This window comes from Plecotus auritus (assembly GCF_963455305.1).
Source record: "Plecotus auritus genome assembly, chromosome: 5".
Lineage (NCBI taxonomy): Eukaryota > Metazoa > Chordata > Mammalia > Chiroptera > Vespertilionidae > Plecotus > Plecotus auritus.
Window position 1 is genome coordinate 146,053,552 of NC_137776.1, and position 20,490 is coordinate 146,074,041.

The 20,490-nt window shown below is 39.7% G+C and overlaps 1 protein-coding gene across 15 annotated transcripts in view; it reads right to left on the minus strand.

Moving 5' to 3' along the window:
• Nucleotides 1-887: 887 nt before the first annotated feature.
• The window catches only part of PRUNE2 (prune homolog 2 with BCH domain), a 216,543-nt gene continuing 196,940 nt past the window's right edge, over nucleotides 888-20,490 (minus strand). For 4 of the 15 annotated variants that reach the window (XM_080667417.1, XM_080667421.1, XM_080667407.1 and 1 more), the window contains 5 exons: nucleotides 17,406-17,504; nucleotides 14,290-14,325; nucleotides 13,718-13,756; nucleotides 9,138-9,185; nucleotides 888-4,095 (listed from right to left, as the gene is read on the minus strand). In XM_080667417.1, coding sequence (XP_080523543.1) covers nucleotides 4,065-4,095; nucleotides 9,138-9,185; nucleotides 13,718-13,756; nucleotides 14,290-14,325; nucleotides 17,406-17,504 — 253 coding nt within the window. In that variant the 3' untranslated portion in view covers nucleotides 888-4,064. Of the gene's footprint in view, nucleotides 4,096-9,124; nucleotides 9,186-13,717; nucleotides 13,757-14,289; nucleotides 14,326-17,405; nucleotides 17,505-20,490 lie in introns of all 15 variants that reach the window. The other 11 variants (XM_080667408.1, XM_080667415.1, XM_080667412.1 and 8 more) reach the window with 8 other exon arrangements.

The window sequence follows — 20,490 nt, forward strand, 5'->3', positions numbered from 1 at the left end:
TTTATTTTTAAAAAAAGTTAAAAAAGATATTTTTATTGATTTCAGAGAGAAAGGGAAAGAGAGAGAGAGAGAGAGAGAGAGAGAGAGAAACATCAATGATGAGAGAGAATCATTGATTGGCTGCCTCCTGCACGACCCCTACTAGGGATTGAGCCCACAACCCAGGCATGTGCCTTGACTAGGAATCAAACCGTGACCTCCTGGTTCATAGGTCGACTCTCAACCACTGAGTCATGCCGGCTGGACTCCATTGGAGAGAGAAACATTGATGTGAGAGAAACACATTGATTGGTTGCCTCCTGCACAAGCCCCGACCAGGGCCGGAGCCAGGGAGAAGCCTTGACCAGAAGTGAACCCGGGACCCTTTGGTCTGCAAGCCGATGCTCTATCCACTGAGCCAAACCGGCCAGAGCTGTAGGGACACTTCTGATTTGGTTACTCTAATTTTCTGCAAAACAGCTGTACAGATTGATTTATTAGTTTAAAACACACACCACAGTGGTAATTTCCAGCTCTGGTTTTGCCTTAAGGTTCTAAAATAAAATTAAAAAAAAAGAAAGCTACTTAATACATTTTAATTTAAAATAAATATATGACATGAAAAGGAAAGGGACAGAAAAAGAAACTGACAAAATCAAGTAACAATGTAACATAGAGACAATTCCAATGTGAGACGTGGCTCACCCAGAGGATAAACACACATTTTGGAAGCTTCTATCACTGAGGTATAGAAGGCAAAAGTGAAAAGAATAAAATTTAGGTAACAACAAAGCCAAAATTTATACTATCCTCAATACCAAGTGCCAAGCTGGAGTGACATCCGGATAAGGCTGCCCCACAGTGAAGCTAGAAGAAGATTCTCACCTTCTCAAAGAAAGAAAGCCATAACTTGTGGAATCAATTTTTATTTCTCAGTTATACAGAGAGTCTCTCTCTCTATATATAGTATTGTTACATATCTTTATATTATTAATTCATACTATTTAAGGATAATTTATTTAATTATTTATCTAAACAAAGTCTAATAGATACTTTACTCTGAGCAATCCAATACATGGTAGAAAACCTTTTAAATATATAAAATATTAATTTGTGCACACATAAATGTGTTTAAGGGAGCAAACTACAGAGGCATTGTGATTTAGATGAGCGTTGCAAACACAGTACCATAAATGAATACTTAAAATGGATCTTAATAACACAAAGGCTTGGGGTAGTGACTTCCTCACGCATCTTGGAGTATGTCTTAAAAGATAACCCCATAAATCATTGTATGGCTTCAATAGGGACTTCAGAGTTTTCTTCTACACCCAGCTATTGCCCTCACTCCTTGACAGTATCTTCTGGGGAGAATTTTTGTTCTTTCTCTTAATCAAGGAGCTAAGCAAAGAGCAGTTGCCATTTGGGGAAGTAAATATTTTTGCCCCTTGGTTCCCTTAACTACAAATCTGCAGAACAGCGCAAAACAGTTCCCAGAAGTCAGGACCAAAGCAAGAATGCTCAGAATGCAAGATCTAGATAGCTAATGATGTGAACGTTTACATCTGCATACCTATCTGCTTTAGGGATTAATCCTTCAGGATTCTTCTAGGATTCTATTTATTTGAATTGAATTTACATGGTGGCTTTTCTCTAGCACATGCAATGAAATTAATTTGTCTTTCTAGGATAATAAAGTAGCAAATGCTTAACTATCAGAATGGTTATACAGCCCATAGAACAGCCCAAGTAAAATCACTGATTGGAAAAGATGCTTGTAATTTCCGTGTAGGAAGGTTAAACTTCAAACAGAATGCCACCTGAGTAGTCTTCCATGAGAAAGCTGGACCAGTTCAAAGAAAATGTGAATGGTGATATTGTTGCCATGTCTGGCTGAATATAACAAAAGCCCTCTATCAACAGCTCTATGTCCGCAGGCTTCACCATTAAGCTGAACACTGGATTCTTCATTACTTCCTGTGGCTAGGGGGACCATGTAACTCATCTTCCAAAATGGGACATGACTGAGGAAAAGGAAGCATCATTAATAATTATGCCAGGGCAACAATGATAAGTGGGCGGACAGACCGGAATATTGGGTCACTGTACTTATGTCAACACTAAGTTCCGGAAGAGGCATACTTTGGGCTTCCAAAGGTGGCGCTCTGCTGTGAGAGAAGGCATGCTCTAGGGTTTTTCTATAAGACAAGTCAATGTGATGAGGGAGAAGACCCCAAAGAGCACAGTTCAATAAGATATTCAGCTGAGAGAAACCAAGAGGGGAACACGTAAGTATGGCTTATGGAGGTATGAGAACATATCTGGGACACCAACATGAAGCAAATGAGATCAGTGAAATTCAATCACCTGTGCAAAGTCCACTTCACAGCATTTCAAAGCTTATGATACCCAGGGCTCAGAGTGTCACGGACAGCTCTCCTGGATGTAGTTACCACTTTAAGATTATGGTGGAACCCTGTTCTCCAGTTCATGTTTATTTTTGCTAGCTAATTAGTAATAGGTGATGCTGGAGACTAAGAATAGTTCCCAGAGTGAGATCAGGACCTCAGCAACACCTGCAAACAGCCCAAAACCTTCTCAGCAGGCTTCACTGAGGGGCATGTAAACACAACTTTTTTTTCAGCTGGCCATGTATTTTTCTGGCAAACTTTATTTTTTAAGAATATGTTCATTTGAAGTCTTCCTTGTGCATTCTGTTAGAGAAACGAATATCTACATACAAATGGGGGAGCAGGGCAAAGGATGTATGTGTTGGAGCAGGGCTCAGTGAACTTTCCTGTAAAGATTTTAAGTGTTTGGGGCTTTGTAGGCTCCAGGGTCCATTGCAACTACTCAACTCTGCTGATACAGTATGAAAGCAGCCACAGAGAGTTCATAAATAGATCTGTGTGGTCGTGTTTCAGTAAAATGTTATTCATGAACACGGAAAGTTGAATACTTTTCCAGTGTCATAAAAATAGTAAGAAAATGTTTTCAACCATAAAGTGTGAAAACCAGTCTTAACCAGAAGGCCGGGTGAAAACAGGTGGTGGCTACATTGGGCTGTAGTTTGTCATCTTCTGCTAGGGGCCCATAGATTCCAAATCACACTGGTATTTTAAAGGACATATGAACATTATAAAGGGATATTTTGCAAATGATAGTACATACTCATATTTAATTTTTAAACCTGTGATCAGATTAGAGTGCTTCAAAGCAGATTACTTTTTATAAGGTATGAGAGAAATTCAGATAATTGAATGGTACCAAATAATGAATTTCTAAGTGGGCCAGCCAGCTTACCCTTGAGTCCTTGGCACTTAAAGAACATCTTGAATTAACTTTATGACCTGAAGCACAGACAGCCACCAAAAATGTGGACAATGATCTTTGAGTTTCTCCATGCAGCAGTCTTCAACATTTACTGGAGAAATGCTTTTTAAAAAACACAAATTCACGGGAAACGTGATGCCCAATTTGACCACTAAAATAAAATTGATGTGAACTAGAAAGCCTGGCTTCCCATTGAGAAGTTAGAGACAATTCATTCATGTGGACAAGAACCGAGAACCAAGCGAGGGTGGTTTCACTCATTTCTGGTTTCTGGCTGTGTTAAACAAGTTTAGGACTTCAAAAGTGGAGTTACGTGGGGACAACATTTCCAGGGAGAGTTGAGCCCTGTGTATTTTAAACCTAAAATGATCACCACGGAGCTAATCTATGGAAGCAAATCCACTTATTTAACAGTGAATTGAAGTTATCTTATTGGTCAATACCAGTCTAAGAGATGAAATACCACTGCACCACGGGTTAACAAAATATGAAAATGGAAGGTCCTACTTTCTTGCTAAGGTTCAACTAAAATCTTTGAGGCACATAATTGGCAAAATAGGAAAATACACACAATTTCATAAAACATGTTAAGAGTAAACAAATTCCCTTACTGTTTTTCCCCTTAGAAACTTAAAGTGGCACCAGGTAGTGCAAAGGGGGAAAAAGTGCCATCAGCCCTGTCTCTTCCAGGTGGATATGTCTCAACAGAACCACGAAGCAGAAAAGCATCCTCTTCATCCTGCCACGGCCAACTAGGGCTTCTCTTTTAACTTCAGGTCAAGGCTTGAAAAAAAAGGAAGAGAAAAATGAGAAACGGAGTGAGAAACATTCAGCAATGATTTAGGGTGGCATGTGTTTGCTTCTTTTTTCTCAAAGGACTTACTGAAAACACACCATGCAAGTTTTTCACACTGAAAAAGTTGGTAAAACAAAGGATGGAACCTGTTTATTTTTACAAAACTGTGTCTAGAAGCATTTTACACCTTTTGAAGTGATCGGAGGAGGAAAAAGACTCGTGTTCAGCCTTGTTCCTTAAATTGATTACTATGAAGAATGTTACTGCATTTTGGAAATAAGGGATCTACCGATTTTTAGTAAATGACTGTTCCTTGTGGGGCAAATACATGATCTGCCTGAAATAAGTAATATGTGATAAATGATAGTCAGAAAGTAAAAACAATGAAACAGCAATGGCAAATAAAAAACAAACAAACACCCAACCCCAACATTTTCTAGTGCCAAAGGATTTGCCTGAAAAGGGTTAGCCTACTTTAATGAGATGGATTCTTATAACCTAAGAGAAGCTTGTTTTTAAGAATGTCTAGTGGGTTCCAAATATCTAGAGAATAAGTCTAAAATGTCCTCGGGCTACTGGGTCTCTCTTTTGCCTCTGAGTGAACGTGATGAGGAAAATAAGACATTTTTCGGGGGGAGACCAGCAGCCTGACTCTGTACCTAGTTAATCAGTAACCCTAATGCACATTCCTGTTAGCCTATAGTCTAGTCCAGGGGTCCTCAAACTTTTTAAACAGGGGGCCAGTTCACTGTCCCTCAGATCGTTGGAGGGCCGGACTATAGTTAAAAAAAAACAACTATGAACAAATTCCTGTGCGCACTGTGGGCCCGGGATGAGTCAGCTGCTAAGCAGGACAGGCAGTGGCACCCGGCGGGCTGGATAAATGTCCTGGGCGGGCCGCATGTAGCCCGCGGGCCGTAGTTTGAGGACGCCTGGTAGTCACTGCCTCTTCCTTAATTATTTGGTCTTGCAAGACCTGTGTACCTAAATATTCACATTTTACAGAGATTATAAACCATGAACCATACACAACCCTCCAGGGTTATCAGCGCTGGCACCAGGCCAGGCCTTCAGGCGTCGCCCCCATCCCAACATTTGGGATTTTTTGCAAAGCCCGTGAAAGGTCCGGAAGTCTGATCCTTATTTGGGGACAAAGAAACCAAAGGGTATAAAGAGAAAGCTTCCTTCATGTTGGTTTGCTCAGGATTTGGAAACAGGCTCCCCTGAGTCATGGTACTAGTACATCTGGAAATAAATGGGTTTTTCCTGTATCTGAGTACTCTTGTGTATTTTTCGATCGCCTGGTAAATTCTTTAACAAACATATCATGACTTTCTGATACCTACAGAGAAGAGAGCTACACTCAGTGAACACTCAGAGGAGGAATTTCAGCCATGAAAAAAGAAAAAAATTCATTCCCTGAAAAGGGCCAATGGGAAATATCTGCAGATTTCACTTAGACCCGCCCTCATGAGGCAGAAGTGCCAGGGTTACTCTGCTTGTGGAATCTGCAGCCGCTGAGCAGTGCGCATTGTGTCAGCTTTGCAAATAAAGCCATTGGTGATCCACACTGCCTGCTCATCCAGCTTAAGGTAGTGAAGTATCTTTCCTTTGAAACACCCTCAGCAATTCCACCCCTTATTAGTTCTAGGGCCTTGGCCAAGTTACCTACCTTCTCTAAGTTTCCATTTCTGAATCTGTGAAATAGAACAATCATCTCTCACAGCTTGATTAAGTCTAAAGTGTTTTCAACTGTGCCCAGTGAACACATAGTAAATGTCTATTAGTAGTACTAGTATAGATTAGTAGTAGTAGTAGTAGCTTGGTGTCTTTGAAATGGGAAAATCGTGTTTGCTTAATTACTCTACTTATAATAATCTTGTCTCCTTGGGGAGTTTTCAGACCCAGACATGTTAACTGCCAGGATAAGTCAGATCACCATGGATATTAATCTCTTTTTTATGCCCTCAAGGATCTGACTTGTTTTCTTATCTGCAGAGTTTTACCATGGAGTTCTCCTGTTATCCACTATGACCCCTAGATCTTTTTCTAGTATGCTTTTACAAAACAGGTCCTTCTTGATCTTGTTTTCGATTCTAAATTCTACTTCCCAGCTGCAGTTATTACCAGAAGTCTGCAGTAAGTTTGATTTGATGATTCGGATTTTATTCTTTCTTACATGGTGATGATTCAGTTTCTCTCACAGACAAAGAGAATAGTAAACCAACATTTGGGGCACACTGTCTGGAAAGTGTGAATGTGCGTCAGAATGTTTGAAGTCATCTTGGAAAGTTTAAAGTGCACAGTCACTTTGTTTTACCCTCTAGACCCCTGATAAAATCTTAAAAAACAATAAAAAACAACCCACTTATGCTATGATTCACATTTTTAACACCTCATTTTTCATACTGACTTTTTTGTAAACCTTCTAGGTTTAATTTTCCCTTCAGCTTTGGGTAAATAAACAACAACAACAACAACAACAAAAAACACACACATTGAAACCCATTTCCCCAGTTTATGAGACAGTCAAAAGTGAACAATTTTGAAGTAAATACAGGAAACCACACTGAAGATTTTTTGAGACAACAGTTATCTTGTAGAGCTAATCAAGCTACCAACAATGCTACTAATTTAAGTCTCCCCGAATAGAAGCACATCCCCTGGATCATATACGATTTTTTAAATGTAAAAATATAAAAAGGCATGTTGCAAGTTTTAGGACACATTTGAATAAATAAAATCCAAACCTAAAAGTGAGGGAGGCAAGCACCTAGAAATGGTATGCTTTTGAGAAATGGTATGCTTTTTAGAAAACAAAACAAAACAAAAAATAACAAAAAAACCCCACGTACTTTTAATCAGAATTGAAATATGAAAGGAATATTCCTCACGTTTGGCAAATGGGCTTAGTTTTCTATAACTTTCCAGTGAGACTAGCAACCTTCCGACAATTTTCCTATAGGCCATTTTATTTCTAACGCGTTAAATGAGGCTCCTTACAATGTGTCTAACAATAGTGTTTAATAATAGATAAAAACTCTGTGTTTAGGTAGGAAGAGGGGGAAGATGGGCATAGCCTCCCTTCTTGCTCTGAGGGAAATGAGAGGCCACTACAGAATCAGGACACACTTCATCTTATTCAGGGCCTGACTGAGTTCCTTGGAAGAGCCTTTGCCCATTTTGCAGTTTACCCATTCAGTACTAGAAGGTGTAAAATGCTTCCACACAGGAACCAGAAGGAAAACGAAGCCCCCTATTCTAACACTGAAGAAAGCCAGAAATCCAGGGCTGGAAGTCAGTAGGGAGAATTCTTAGCCACTCTTGCCCCTCATCCGGGATCTCAGTCTGCACCAGGACCACGTGCCTCCTAAGGGCTTGGCAAGAGAGGGCTGAAGAACGGGAAGCACGGAGAATTGTTCTGAGAAGCAGGAAGTAACATTAGTAATTTGCAGCATCCCTTCCTCTCCCACGTCCAGCCCTGGAAGAAACCCAAACTAGAAGCAGTGCTTTGCTCTCTCCCCAAACCAAAAGGGACTATAAACAAATGAGGAACAAAACAGACCAGGTAGACAAAGGAGTGGGTATGCCCGCAGATGTAGCAGCCATAGGCCAGTGAGTGACATTCTGTCCACGCAGCTCATTAACTCTGGGTGCAGGACTCTGCTCTAGGGGGCGCTGTTTTGAAGAGAAAGGTCAGATTTGCAAAAAAAAAAAAAAAAATCTGGTGGGCCAAGGGACAGATATTTTTGCTTTGCAGAATTTCTGTGTGGCAATTAGCTTGAAGCAGTTGTTTTCATCTCAAAGGGGTGGGATAAGTGCAAACTTCAAAAAAAAAAAATAGTTGCGTGATTTCAAAGGTCCCTTGACAGCCTTTGTTCTTGGGTGCTTTTCAGCCAGGACCTTTTCTGTGGATTTTTGTGTGCATAAACTTCCTTAAACTGTAAAGTCACCATGGCAACTGCGGAACTATTGCACCTTGATCCTATAACTTCCCTTGTGACCTCGAGGGAAAGGAGGCCCAAAGAAAACAAAACATGACAATAGCTAACACATTTAAATCTGATGTTTGCCCCTCCTTCTGGATTGGGGGAAGGGCAATGTTAAATTCTCCACAACTCAAACCAGGTTTAGGAGCCCCTAACTGGGTGGCCAGGTTCCCTCTGAGAGCATGTTGGTGACCACAGTTCATTCCCTGAAACTGACTAGGCCAATAATGAGCTGTTTTCTCAGGCGCCTAATTTTGTCCTCACTAGTCTTTGGTTAGGTCGGAGGTTGCACACCCATTCCAGCATGAAGACCACTTCCCTTGGATTTCAAAACCACCATCACTGGAACTGCACTGCAGATTCCAGTCCCAGCTCCAGGCCACTTTACGACTGTAAGACACTGGGCTGGTCAGACAAGCTCCCTACGCTGCTCTTTCCTTACATATACCATGCACCTCATAGGCTTATTCCGAGGATAAAGATCAGCTAATGTGTGTGAAGCTTTTTGCAGAGCCTGACATGTGGTAAGAACACGCTACGGGCTTGATTTCTATCTCTCACAGGACGGGACTAGATGGACTAGATCATTCCTCCAGCCCTATCCAGACTCAACTGCCTCTTGGAAATTTCAAAACAAACAAACAAAAGAGTTCTCTCCCATGCACTAAAATATTAAGTTCAAATGGAAGTCCCAACTTTCACTAATTAAAATAGGTGATAATTCAGAAAGCAGACTTGCGTTCCTCTCACCCAAATGCTCTTACATTTAGTTCTAAAATCATTTTCTCCTAATGTGCGCATTGGAAAATTTCAGATGTCACCTCTAAACGTTGGCTGCCTATAAGGAATATAATGGTGACCAATGAGACGGTGTTAAGATGGCACAGTCCATTTTTAGTTTCTAATTTCAGGAGTGGAGAACATGAACGCTGAACATCTGAACGAGGTTTACCCAGTCCTCAATATATCTGTTTCTTTCAGAGCCCAGCCATACAATACTGCAAGTAACCACAGAGCTGTTACTGACGGTGAATTCTTACTCCTTCTCCATAGAAGACAGTTCTGGATCATTGTAAAGGCAGCTAGTTCTGAGTGCAAGGAAAAAAACAGAAAGCAGTAAACATTTTCTCCACTGTTACACTTTGCAAGCATTTTAAACTGCTTAATGTTGTCCCATTGCTAATATTGAACATATCTACACCTGCAACGCTGCAATTAAGCTGTGATTCTTTTACTGTTAGTTTTGAAATATAGTAATTGCCCATCATTGAGAAACATATAAAGAAGACTGAAAACTCCAAACACCTCCAAGTGGGCTCTTCTGTCCTTGTCATTTTCCCTCCTGATTTTTTCAATCTAGCTTATTCTGGGAATATATTGCAAATTTTTTATTTATAATCCAAATAGTATAATGTTTTATAAACAAAGAACAATCCCTCTCAAGCAGCTTAATTTCATTTACATATAACACTTAACTTTCTATTTTCACAAGAATGAGGATTTTCCAAGACACTGAAAGGAAAAATGCCAGTGTCAGCTTTTCTTGTCCTTGTTTCAGAAAAATAATAGGACACTTGCTACCCTATAGCTGAGCTGTGTTCAAGTAAGACAAGTGAATCCCAACAATAACCAGAACTGAATATGTCCAGAAAGAAGAATGTAACCCTACGGAATCATGAAATAAAAGTCGTGTTATGGTGTGTGAAGGTGTTTATGCTTTTTTGGTGTAATATTGGCTGCTTTTGATATTTCATATTGGTGAGATTCCTCTGTTAAGCAAATTTTAGATTTGCTTTTTATTGATTTCCGATGCGAATTTTTACTTTTTCTCCTCTGTTAACTCTTTTATTGTTGGCAAACAAACACTAGTTACAGGGATTCTGTGATCTTTTTTACATGTGAGAATTCCTTTAATAATGTGAATAATTTCATAAATTTATGTATCTATTTGCAAGTAAGAGGCATGGTGATCAATGTGAAAGTGCGAAGGCTGTCTCTCCCTGGGAAGGGAAGAGGGCTTTCTCCGCCCCCCCTCTTCCCACCCTTCTCTCTGATGGTCTGGTATTTTCATGGAGTATATTTAGCAACTCTAGTGAACAAGGACAGTCAGGCAAGTGTTGACAGTGTGCTAGAAAAACCTAGCAAAGCTGGACTGGAATCAAGGAAGGGAAATCTTTCAAAGCTAGCTTTTCTGGTTTTTAACTTCGCATACTTCTTCCAAAAAACCCCAGCAATTTGCCATCCAGTGGATATTGTCACTCTAAAGGCAGCAGGTGGATTTTGCACCATTTCAACCTAAGAACGGCTCCCTATATACAATGTAACTTTCAAAAGTATTTTCTTTTCAGTATAGATGTAAAGTTAAAAAAAAGAAAATAAGGCAGGCTGAAGAAATCACCTTCTGAAAGGCAGTGAGAGGTGCTGGTGGCGGTGTGTGTATGTGGAGAGAGGATGAATGTTTGAAAACACAGGTGGGAGTAAAGCAAAAACAATAGACAGTAGGGTTTGTTCCCTGGCAGGGCATATGTTTGCCTTTGGTTAGAGCCAGCCTGCAGCTTTCTAATAAAGGTCATGTAGAAAGTCAGGGTGCATTTGTCTGTTATTAGAAAGAACCTGGGATATCTGGCTTCTACAGTCCAACTACAGATCTGCAGTGACTGTGTTTTCTGAACCCCAAATCATCATGCACAGTCTGTCCAAGGATCTAGGGGTCACCTTAGAGACTGAAAGGTTGTTGGGAAGATGTAATTGGTTTGCCAGAATGGTAGGATACAGAGGCATTTCAATCATCAGTGGGATCAACAGAGTAAAATTCTTTCTCCTTGAACATTTTCAAATGTGCAAATATATTTCAATTTCTCATAACATGTAATGTCACCATCGAAAGAAGGAGGGTCAATTGGAGGAGAATTCAGACAGGTGGCTTAGCCACTGATTCCAAAGTCAGAGCATAGACTTCCCCGCGCCCCCCCCCCCCCAAGACAAATCTAATTATTTTTATGTGGCCAATTACTTTAAGGTGGTGAATCTTAAAGCAAGGTCCTGAGGCCAGCATCAATGGGAACTGTTAGAAATACAGGCTTTCTGGCCTGCTAAATCGGAAGCTTTGCTGGGAGGCCCAGGATGCGGTGTTTCAGCAAGTGCTCCAGGTTATTCTGAGGCACAATAAAGTCTGAGAACCACTGCTTCACAGCAACAATCTTAATCTTATGCATATTCATCATTTATGCAGCAAAAATTTACTGAGCAACTGGGGATGAGCTTGGTGCTTCTTTTAGGAAGGAGATCAAGACATCTCAGCATGACCTGAGACCATTTAGAAACCTGGGGAGACAGGGATGTGGGGACAGGAAAGAGAACAAAAGGAGGGGGTTGAGAGAAAAAAAGAAATCTACACAACTAAACCAAATATGATGACTGTTTCTCAGTGGTAGCTATGCAGGAAGAGTAAAAATATGGATGGGGAAAAAAGTCTACTGAAAGAGGCAAGATTATATGGTACTAATGAAAAAACATGCCAATCTGACTTTCTAATGGGTTTGGCTGGAAAATTATTGATGTCAGTTCCCCCCATTTTTTGTCTTGGAAACAACTTTCTAATTTCATAAATATGTTTTCCTTTAAAAAAAAAAGAATCTTAGCCTGACCGGTGTGGCTCAGTGTTGACTATTGACCTATGAACCAAGAGGTCCTGGTTCAATTCCTGGTCAGGGCACATGCCCAGGTTGCGGGCTCAATCCCCAGTGGAGGGCGTGTAGGAGGCAGGTGATCAATGATTCTATCTCAACATTGATGTTTCTCTCTCTCTCTCTCCCTCTCCCTTCCTCTCTGAAATCAATAAAAACATGTTAAAAAAAAAAAAAGAACCTTAAAGAGAAACTCATTACTGTTTTTCTCTCTGGGGAATCTCATGTCACAACGCAATTTGAGTACCAATGAATGCTTTACATTACACCGACATTTGGTTCCTTGATTCCTAATATCTTCCTTCCACGACTTCTTGTTTTTAACAGTTGAGTTAGAGCCTAAGAAGAATTTGTTAGAGTAAAAATTTACATAATTTTGAGTACTGTTAGTCTAACTGGGTGTTAGTTATGTTAAAAGAAAACTAGAGGATAGAAATATTGTACCAGTAAACTCTGCTAATGCTAAACTTTCTAAAGCAAAAAACTTTCCTTGAATTTTTAACCCAAAAGAGTCACACTAGAGGGAAATAATTCTACAGATTACATGCAATAAAAATGGACCATAGGAAAAAAATCTAAATGGATTGTTTTCCTGAGGAATTGGCATTTACATCTCTGCAGAAAAACGCCACTAATTAAGATCTTATTTATACAGAATTTGTAGCTGTTTGCACATTGTCCAGATTTTCTGCATTTGCAATGTCTATTAAAATGGGAACTGGTCATAAAAATTAACAGTGTAAGCAACATTTGAAATAGAGAAACACAGCAAACATGCTAAATAGTACTTGGCTCCATTTAACATATAGTGTCAGAAAAATTATTTGTAATTTTGAAATAAAAAAGGAAATTACTGGATATTCTTTCAAAGCAGCGCTGAGTGGACTGAAGGACTATTTTACAACTCTTAGGCCAGAGGTTAACTTTTAGGTTTTTGTTGAGCAGAGATGCAAATAATGTTTGTCCAGCATAAAAGATAACCCTAAGGTTGTTTATTGACCTGCTGAACATTAATCAGTTTTGTACCTAAACCAATAATCTTATCCTAACATTCCTTCATAAATCGCCTATTGATCTCTAGCTTCAGAAATGCTCTTCAAACTGTTTTTAACACCTTACTGGTTTCTTCATTAAGTAATTAGTTAAATAAAATCACTGGCATGAATTCATTTTATATTTGCATTAAAGTTGTGATTTTGCTTTTTTGAAAATTATACTTTAACAATAGTGAGCAATGATTTTTTTTCCTGTTTAGCCAAATAGCTCAAAAGCTGTTGATTAAGCAATATTTTCAAGTCACTAAATAAGGTGTTGAAAAATAGTATTGGAAAGTCATTAAATTAGTTCTACAAAAATAATTTCCACTTGTAATCATTTCTCTCCATTAGTAAGGTTTTGTTGCCCCAATATAACATCCAGATGATCATTATAGTATATGTGTTATATATACACTGGAGGCCCAATGCATGAAATTCGTGCAAGAGTAGGCCTTCCTTCCCCTGGCTGCTGGCACTGGCTTCCCTCTGGCACCTGGGACCCAGGCTTCCCTCATAGCCCCAGCTTTGTCCGGAAGGCCATCCAGTCTAATTAGCATATTACGCTTTTATTATAGTGTGTGTGTGTATGTGTGTGTGTGTGTGTGTATACCTGTGATGTGTTCTTTTGCTGTGGAGCTTAAAATTGCATGTGCATTTTTTTAAAAAAATTAAACAACAGTAACAAGTGCATTCTTCATGATAACCCAAGATTCTGGGGCAAATGGGCTGTAGGACTAATAACTGCAACTGTGTCTATCACAGACAAAGGGAACTTCTAAACTGCAGCGTTATTATCAGGATGCAAAAAAGACAACACCCGGCATGCAGGCTCTCCCAACTCATTCCTGAAATGCAAGCCAACACCACGCCAGCTGCTGAATGAAAACCAAGTCTTACTTAGTTGCTTCTGATGCTTCCCTCAGTTCTTCATCCAGTCTGCATGAGCAAAAAGCATCAGTGTAGAAAACAAAACAAAGAAAAAAAGCAAGCAGAGCGTGAGACAGTCACCCAGCAAAGCAGAGCCAAACGTAAGTGGAGCGGATTGGCTTTCAAACACTGTCCTGTGGAGCCCTGAGAGACAATCCTTCAATTAAATATGGCGTCATTTCCTCCCATTCAGTGTTTACATATGTTTACTTTGCAAAATCCTTCATAATGGTGGATATGGAAGTTGCAAGGAGATTGGAAACATGCTGGCTGAATAAAGCTGAAAACATCCACATCAGTCTGTTGAGTACAGTTCAAGTTAGCTTGCAGCTTGGGCCACGTCAGGGATGTATCTGTTTAGTAGGTTTCGGTTGCAAATTAGGTTGACCTCAACAGCTTTACACACAAGACAAAGACCGAGAATGGTATACACCAGGGACTGATGCAAGGGCTCTGGTAGCATGTTGAGGTCACCCATGAGTAAGACACTGGTGCACACATACAGAGGGTCCAGCATGACTTGTAGATCAAGAGATTTTTACCTCACACTTCTCTTATGAGATTTCTCTTCATCGTACCTTATGAGATAAAAAGTGGATGCAATGAGGAAAATGAGCCAACAGATGAAAACAAAAAGACAGGTCAATGTTTTAAAGAACAGTCAGAACATGAGAGAAAAAGCCTACCCAAATAATAATCCCATTGCATTTTGGGAGTAATCTTATTTTAATTAGATATAACCAATGATTTAGGATTTCTAATGTTAAACAGCCAATCCTCATTATTTACAGATTTTGTTTGCAAATTCGCCTACTTGCTAACCTTTGTTTGCAACCCCAACTCAAGACCTGTGGCACTTTCATGATCACTTGTGGATGTCCTTAGAGTGGCAGGAAATGTGCGCCACCTGATGTGCACTTGCCCAGCTGATGTGGGACAGGTGAGGCTCTGCCTTCTTGTTTCAGCTCTCATGCTGTAAACATGTGTCCTTTTTGCCATCTATTAAGTGCCATGGTTTGGGGTTTGTTTGTTTGTTTGTTTTGCTTTTTGTTGGTATTTTGCCATTTAAAATGGCCCCCAAACATAGTGATAAAATGCTGTGTAGTGATCCCAAGCACAAGAAGGCTGGGTTGTACCTTATGGGGAATATATGTGTGTTAGATAAACTTTGTTCTATAGTGTTGTTGGCCATGAGTTCAATAATAATGAATCAGCAATATATATCTAGCAAGGTATCTTTAAACAGAAACACATAAAACAAGGTTATGTATTGATTAGTTGATGAAAATGTGACCAGAGGCTCAAAGGAACCTAACCCTGTATTTTCTCTAGGAACAACAGTTTAGTATTTGCTCTTTGGTGTTCTAGAGCATCACCCCAGCAAATAACAAGAATTGACCATAATCAGTAACTAGAAGTTTGATTCCAGATTAGGCAAGTGCTTCTTGCATTTAAGCCCTTTGATGACAAGCTCCATCCCAGCTGAATATCGCTGCTGGGATTGGCTGAGATCAGATCCTCTGAATGTTATGCCATGATAGGACGGAGCTATGGCTTGTATCAATTTGAAAATGGCATAATATGAAAATGAGGCAATGAAGGCCAGTAACAAAAATGGTAGAAAAGCCGACCAGAGGAGATGGGTTATGGAAGACAGGAGATAACATGGATACACGAGGAGGACATGAGTGGTTGTAAATTTCTTTCTCCAGAGGAAAATCTTTCCAAATGGAACCCTTCCTCCTGAAGTGACTTTTTAATGGAGCACTTGGAAACAAATGCGTGTAGATGAATGAAAAGGGCATGTTTAACTTTTCAACTAAAGTTTCTCATATGACAGCGAGTTTCTAAAAGCAACATGATTATAATAAATAACATTCTGGGTCACCAACTTCATGACAGGAGGCTTTCTGAATGCTCTGTGTACTTTGTTTCCATTCAGTCCTCAGGGCCACCCATGACCTGCGCCTCACTTCTCCAGTACGCCGAGGCTGAGGCTGAGACGCAGAGAGTTTTCCCATGTTGCTTGAAGTCTCAGAGACACTTAGAGGCAGGCAGGAAGATTCACATCTAATGCTAAGCTTCCAAAGCCCATTCTCTCATCTTTTTCCAACAGCCACCCCATAGAAGCATTTCCGTATTTGCCTAGAGTGTGGACAATGCTCACTTCCACTTAAAAAGAGGGTGTCCTTGTCATTTTTTACAAATAGAGACAGTATTATAGGAGGCGCGTGCTCCAGTACTTTCTTTTAATTTAAAGAGTAGGAGTTGATTTTTGAGATGGGGTGCTCCATTTTGAAGCAGCAGGACAGAGCTGTGAGGTGTGCTGGTTGTGGGAACCTTAGAGGCTAAAGGAGATGAGAGCCATTGCTGGGACTTTATGAACACTCTGCTTGATTCAGCTGAGCCAACGGCCACTCTAAGTCCAGTCAGTACCCTGGGCTCTTGCCTGATGCTGGGATGTAGGGACATCAAATGCATCTACTCCTGAACTTTGACTTTGGATGGATACATTAAAGGAGGAGAAGGAAAGTACTAGGAAAGGGCTCAGGAATTTGGGTGGCAGCCAAACCTATTCTAGTTCCATCTTTTCTTGTTCCTACTTATACTCTGCACGAGCAACTTCTCTTTACTGACGTGTCTTCCCATATCTGTAAATGATATAGAGCGCACTTCTGTGCCCTGCACGGCATAAACACACACTAAATGAGAATCCTTCCCTTTCAGTTTCTATGCCTTTTTTTTTTTTAATGAGGACTATTTTTTTATGGGGGTGCCCACATTGGAAGCTCCATTTTCTTATCCATCTTCTGAAGAAAGATGGGGTATCCTTGTCTGTTTTCTTTGAGCTGATGGTTACCTTCCTCACAATTCGATTCAAATAAAAAACGAGGGAATTAGACACAGTGAAAGAAAACACGATCCACAGAAAACAGTGGTTCTTTGCAACCATGAAACAAGAGGAGTGTTCACTTTCCTGTGTCTGTGTTCTTGAGTCCCGGCTCCAAGTGGTTGTTTAGTTAACTTATACTCCTATTTTTGTAGCACAATCCTGTGGCCTTCAGCACCAGCGCTGGTACCTTAATTACCCTGTGCTGAGAAAGGAACTGTCCCTAACTGCCACTCACCCCTCAGCCTTATTTTTCACCTGAAGGGAACCATGAAGGAAAAGGATTCAGAAGAAAACAGAAAGGTTACTTCCCTCCCACCCCTTCTTTCCCTAGGGTCATGCGGACAAATAACTTTATATAAGGTGATAAAGAAATCCATGCTATGCTCACACCCAATTGGGTCTGTGTGGAGTGGGAGACACAAGTAACAGATGTGCTGATTGTGTTAAATTTATGCTTTCTCCAAAATAATAGCAAAATTCAGAGTGAAAATGAGCACTAGTCAATGCTTCCAAAAGAAGATTATGTGAAAAAGATCTAAAAGAACAGAACAGTAATCTTGAGTCCTAAGCTATATATATATATATATATATATATATATATATATATATATATATATATATATGTTTTACTGGAGAATATTTAATATTGGTTTTAACCATAAGATAATGCCATTTCCCCACTATTGAAGAAATGAGTTGTTTTCCAATCTCCTTTTCCAAACATGCAATATTTCTTACCAAATCTTCAGAACCATCAGGACTTACTTGATGATGCTCTCTGGAATCTGGATGCAATCCATTGGGATCAGCCCACTGAGCTCTGATAAGCTGCTGACATATTTAATTTTACTGCTGAATTTTGAACTAAAAAAAAGGAAGGAAAGAAAAATCTATGATTAGTTGCTCCTTCATCCTTCCTAAGGTCACTGCCTCGTCTTGAAAATCCCAATATACTTAATACGTTGTCCCAGCACTCTCCTGAGAAGAAAGGATACATTATCTGAGTAGTTACTATGTGCCAGAGACTAAGTGGTTTATAAAAATTATCTCATTTATTTCTTAGTACAGGCTAGTGCAATAGCCACTCTCATTATTCTCTTTTTAAAGATAAGGTAACCGAGACACAGGGAGTTAAGTACTCACCATCAGTAAGTGGCAAAGCCTGAATTTACACTCTGGACCACACATCACATGACCTCCCATGGTTCTTGCCACTCTGCACTGTCACTGGTTTATGGTTTGTTTGCTTGTTTATTTATTTTTAACAAACAAAAATCTTGTCATTTTCTTCTTCTTCTTTTTAGTTTTAGTTACATTTTAAATATTTTTAAAATTTTTCTGTAAAGTTTTAGTCTGAGAGTTCATTCCAGATAAACCAAAGTTGAAAAACGGTTCCAATGATTGGGTTTCAATTACAAACCACTTCCATCTAAATGATTAGATGTTTTATAAGAGCGCATGTCTCTATTACTGGTGTAATTGCAAACTAATTTTAAAAATGCATTATTGTTCCACTTGAAAGGGAACTTGATCACGCACTGAATTTTCTCCGACGGTTTCAGATGAAAAGGTCCTCCCCCAGTCTACTGGGATTGTGCTGAGCTGTCTGCCAACTGTACTTCCTTCTGTTTCAACTACTGTGCATTCATTCTAGCAGGAAGCTTCTCAAGGTCATGTCTTCATACAGCTATCTTTCCATTTTACTTGCAGTTTTGACCCTGGGTCACGGGCTTCCTGATGAGTCTTGGGTGAACGCACACTACCAATGATATGCTACACTGGACCTCTTCCGTCCTCCAGATTTTTGTGCTAGATTCAGGTTTTGATAAAAGACAGAGTGAATGGAGTGAGTGGGAGGAAGTAGGCACCAAGGGGAAACCTCCATCTCCGGTGTTACATTCGCTGGAATGTACAGTTCTCTAAACATGCCACCTCCTCTCCTTCTTGGTATATTTGTACTTGCTATTTCCTCTACCTGGTTTTAGCGAGCCAATCCTATTAGTTCGTCAAAATTCACCTTGCCCAGCCAGCGTGGCTCAGTGGTTGAGTGTCAACCTATGAACCAGGAGGTCATGTTTTGATTCCCGGTCAGGGCACATGCTCGGGTTGCAGGCTCGATCTCCAGTGTGGGGTGCACAGGAAGCAGCCAGCTGATCAATGATTTTCTCTCATCATTGATGTTTCTCTCTCTCTCCCTCTTCCTTTTTCTCTGAAATCAATAAGAATGTATTTTTTTAAAAACTCACCTTGAAGGCTCATTCTTCTGGAAAGCTCCTCTCTCAACGCAGACTCAGCCTTCACTCTCCACCTGTGACCCCAGAACTTCCCCTCACCTTGAGTCATCACCCCTCATTGTGCTTTAATTGTTTATTGTATGCCTTTGTCTGCTTTGCCTCTTTAAGGACAGTAACTGAGCTATTTAATTCATCAGTCTCCAGCACCTAGCCCAGTGCTTGGCACAACAGACTATTCATTTTTAAAAAGGAATTTGTCATATACCCCTCTCATAGTAGTTACCCTTTAGCATTTTACTTGCAGTTTTGACCCTGGGTCACGGGCTATGCCTTGTGAGCAACCTTCCTCTCCATACAGTCACTTCTAGCCCTGCTAAGACTTGGTTGAACACACACTACCAACAACCTATAAAATAGACCCATAATACATTTAAGTGGCCTCTTCTTCATGGTGTAAAAGTTGGTTACACTGATGTGAATTGATTCAGAAGGGGGACATTAAAAGAGGGTCTTACATGATGGAACTGTAAATACAATGTGTAAGTACAAGTGTATGGTCTTTAGAATTAGGCAGACAATTGGGTTCAAAGCCTGAGTTTCACTTATATGCCCACAGGCCACAGCCAACTTATTAATTGCTTTTTATAGTTTTTGAGCTATGAATGCATTTTATATTTTTTAAATTGTAGAAAAAATATCAAAAACAAGAATATTTTGTGCAGCTGTGTACTTGTGACTGAGGCGATACGGCCCACAAAACCTATAATATTTACTCTCTGATCCCTTACACAGTGGGTTTGCTGGCTCCTGCTTTAGACAATTTATTTGACCTCACTTACCCTCAGGGTTTTTTCCTATATCACGAAAATAGTAAATAGCACTTCCTTCAGAAGACTGTTATGAGGATGAAATGAAATAATGCACGCAAGCATCAATAAATGTAAGCCATTATTATATGTAATTTACCACAACACAATTTGCTATTATTGTAATTATTTTTTTAAAATATATTTTATTGATTTTTTACAGAGAGGAAGAGAGAGGGATAGAAAGTTAGAAACATCGATGAGAGAGAGACATTGATCAGCTGCCTCCTGCATGCCCCCTACTGGGGATGTGCCCGCAACCCAGGTACATGCCCTTGACCGGAATCGAACCTGGGACCCTTTAGTCCGCAGGCCGACGCTCTATCCACTGAGCCAAACCAGTTAGGGCTATTATTGTAATTATTATTGTATTGAAACTCCCTTCAATAAATAATGTTGAATTTTAAGCTTTTTCAATATTTTTATAGTAATAAAGACTTTGTGATTTATCAATAAGAAACATTTGTTTTATAAATATAAAGACTGAATTATTAAAAATCAATAAATCCATATCAGTTCTAATATTTACTTTTTTACACATTAAACTTTTTATAAGCTATTCACTGTACATGAATTCCTACTCCTTGTCAAAGTGTTTTCTGCTATTATGAAAATAAATGTTTCTTTGTATACTTTAAATATTTCATGTTGTTTTTAAGGCAATTTGACATGGCATAGTAAAGAACTAACCTTGTCAGAGGAAAATTAGGTTGAATCATGCCACTCAATTGTCGTAAGTAGAAAATGGGA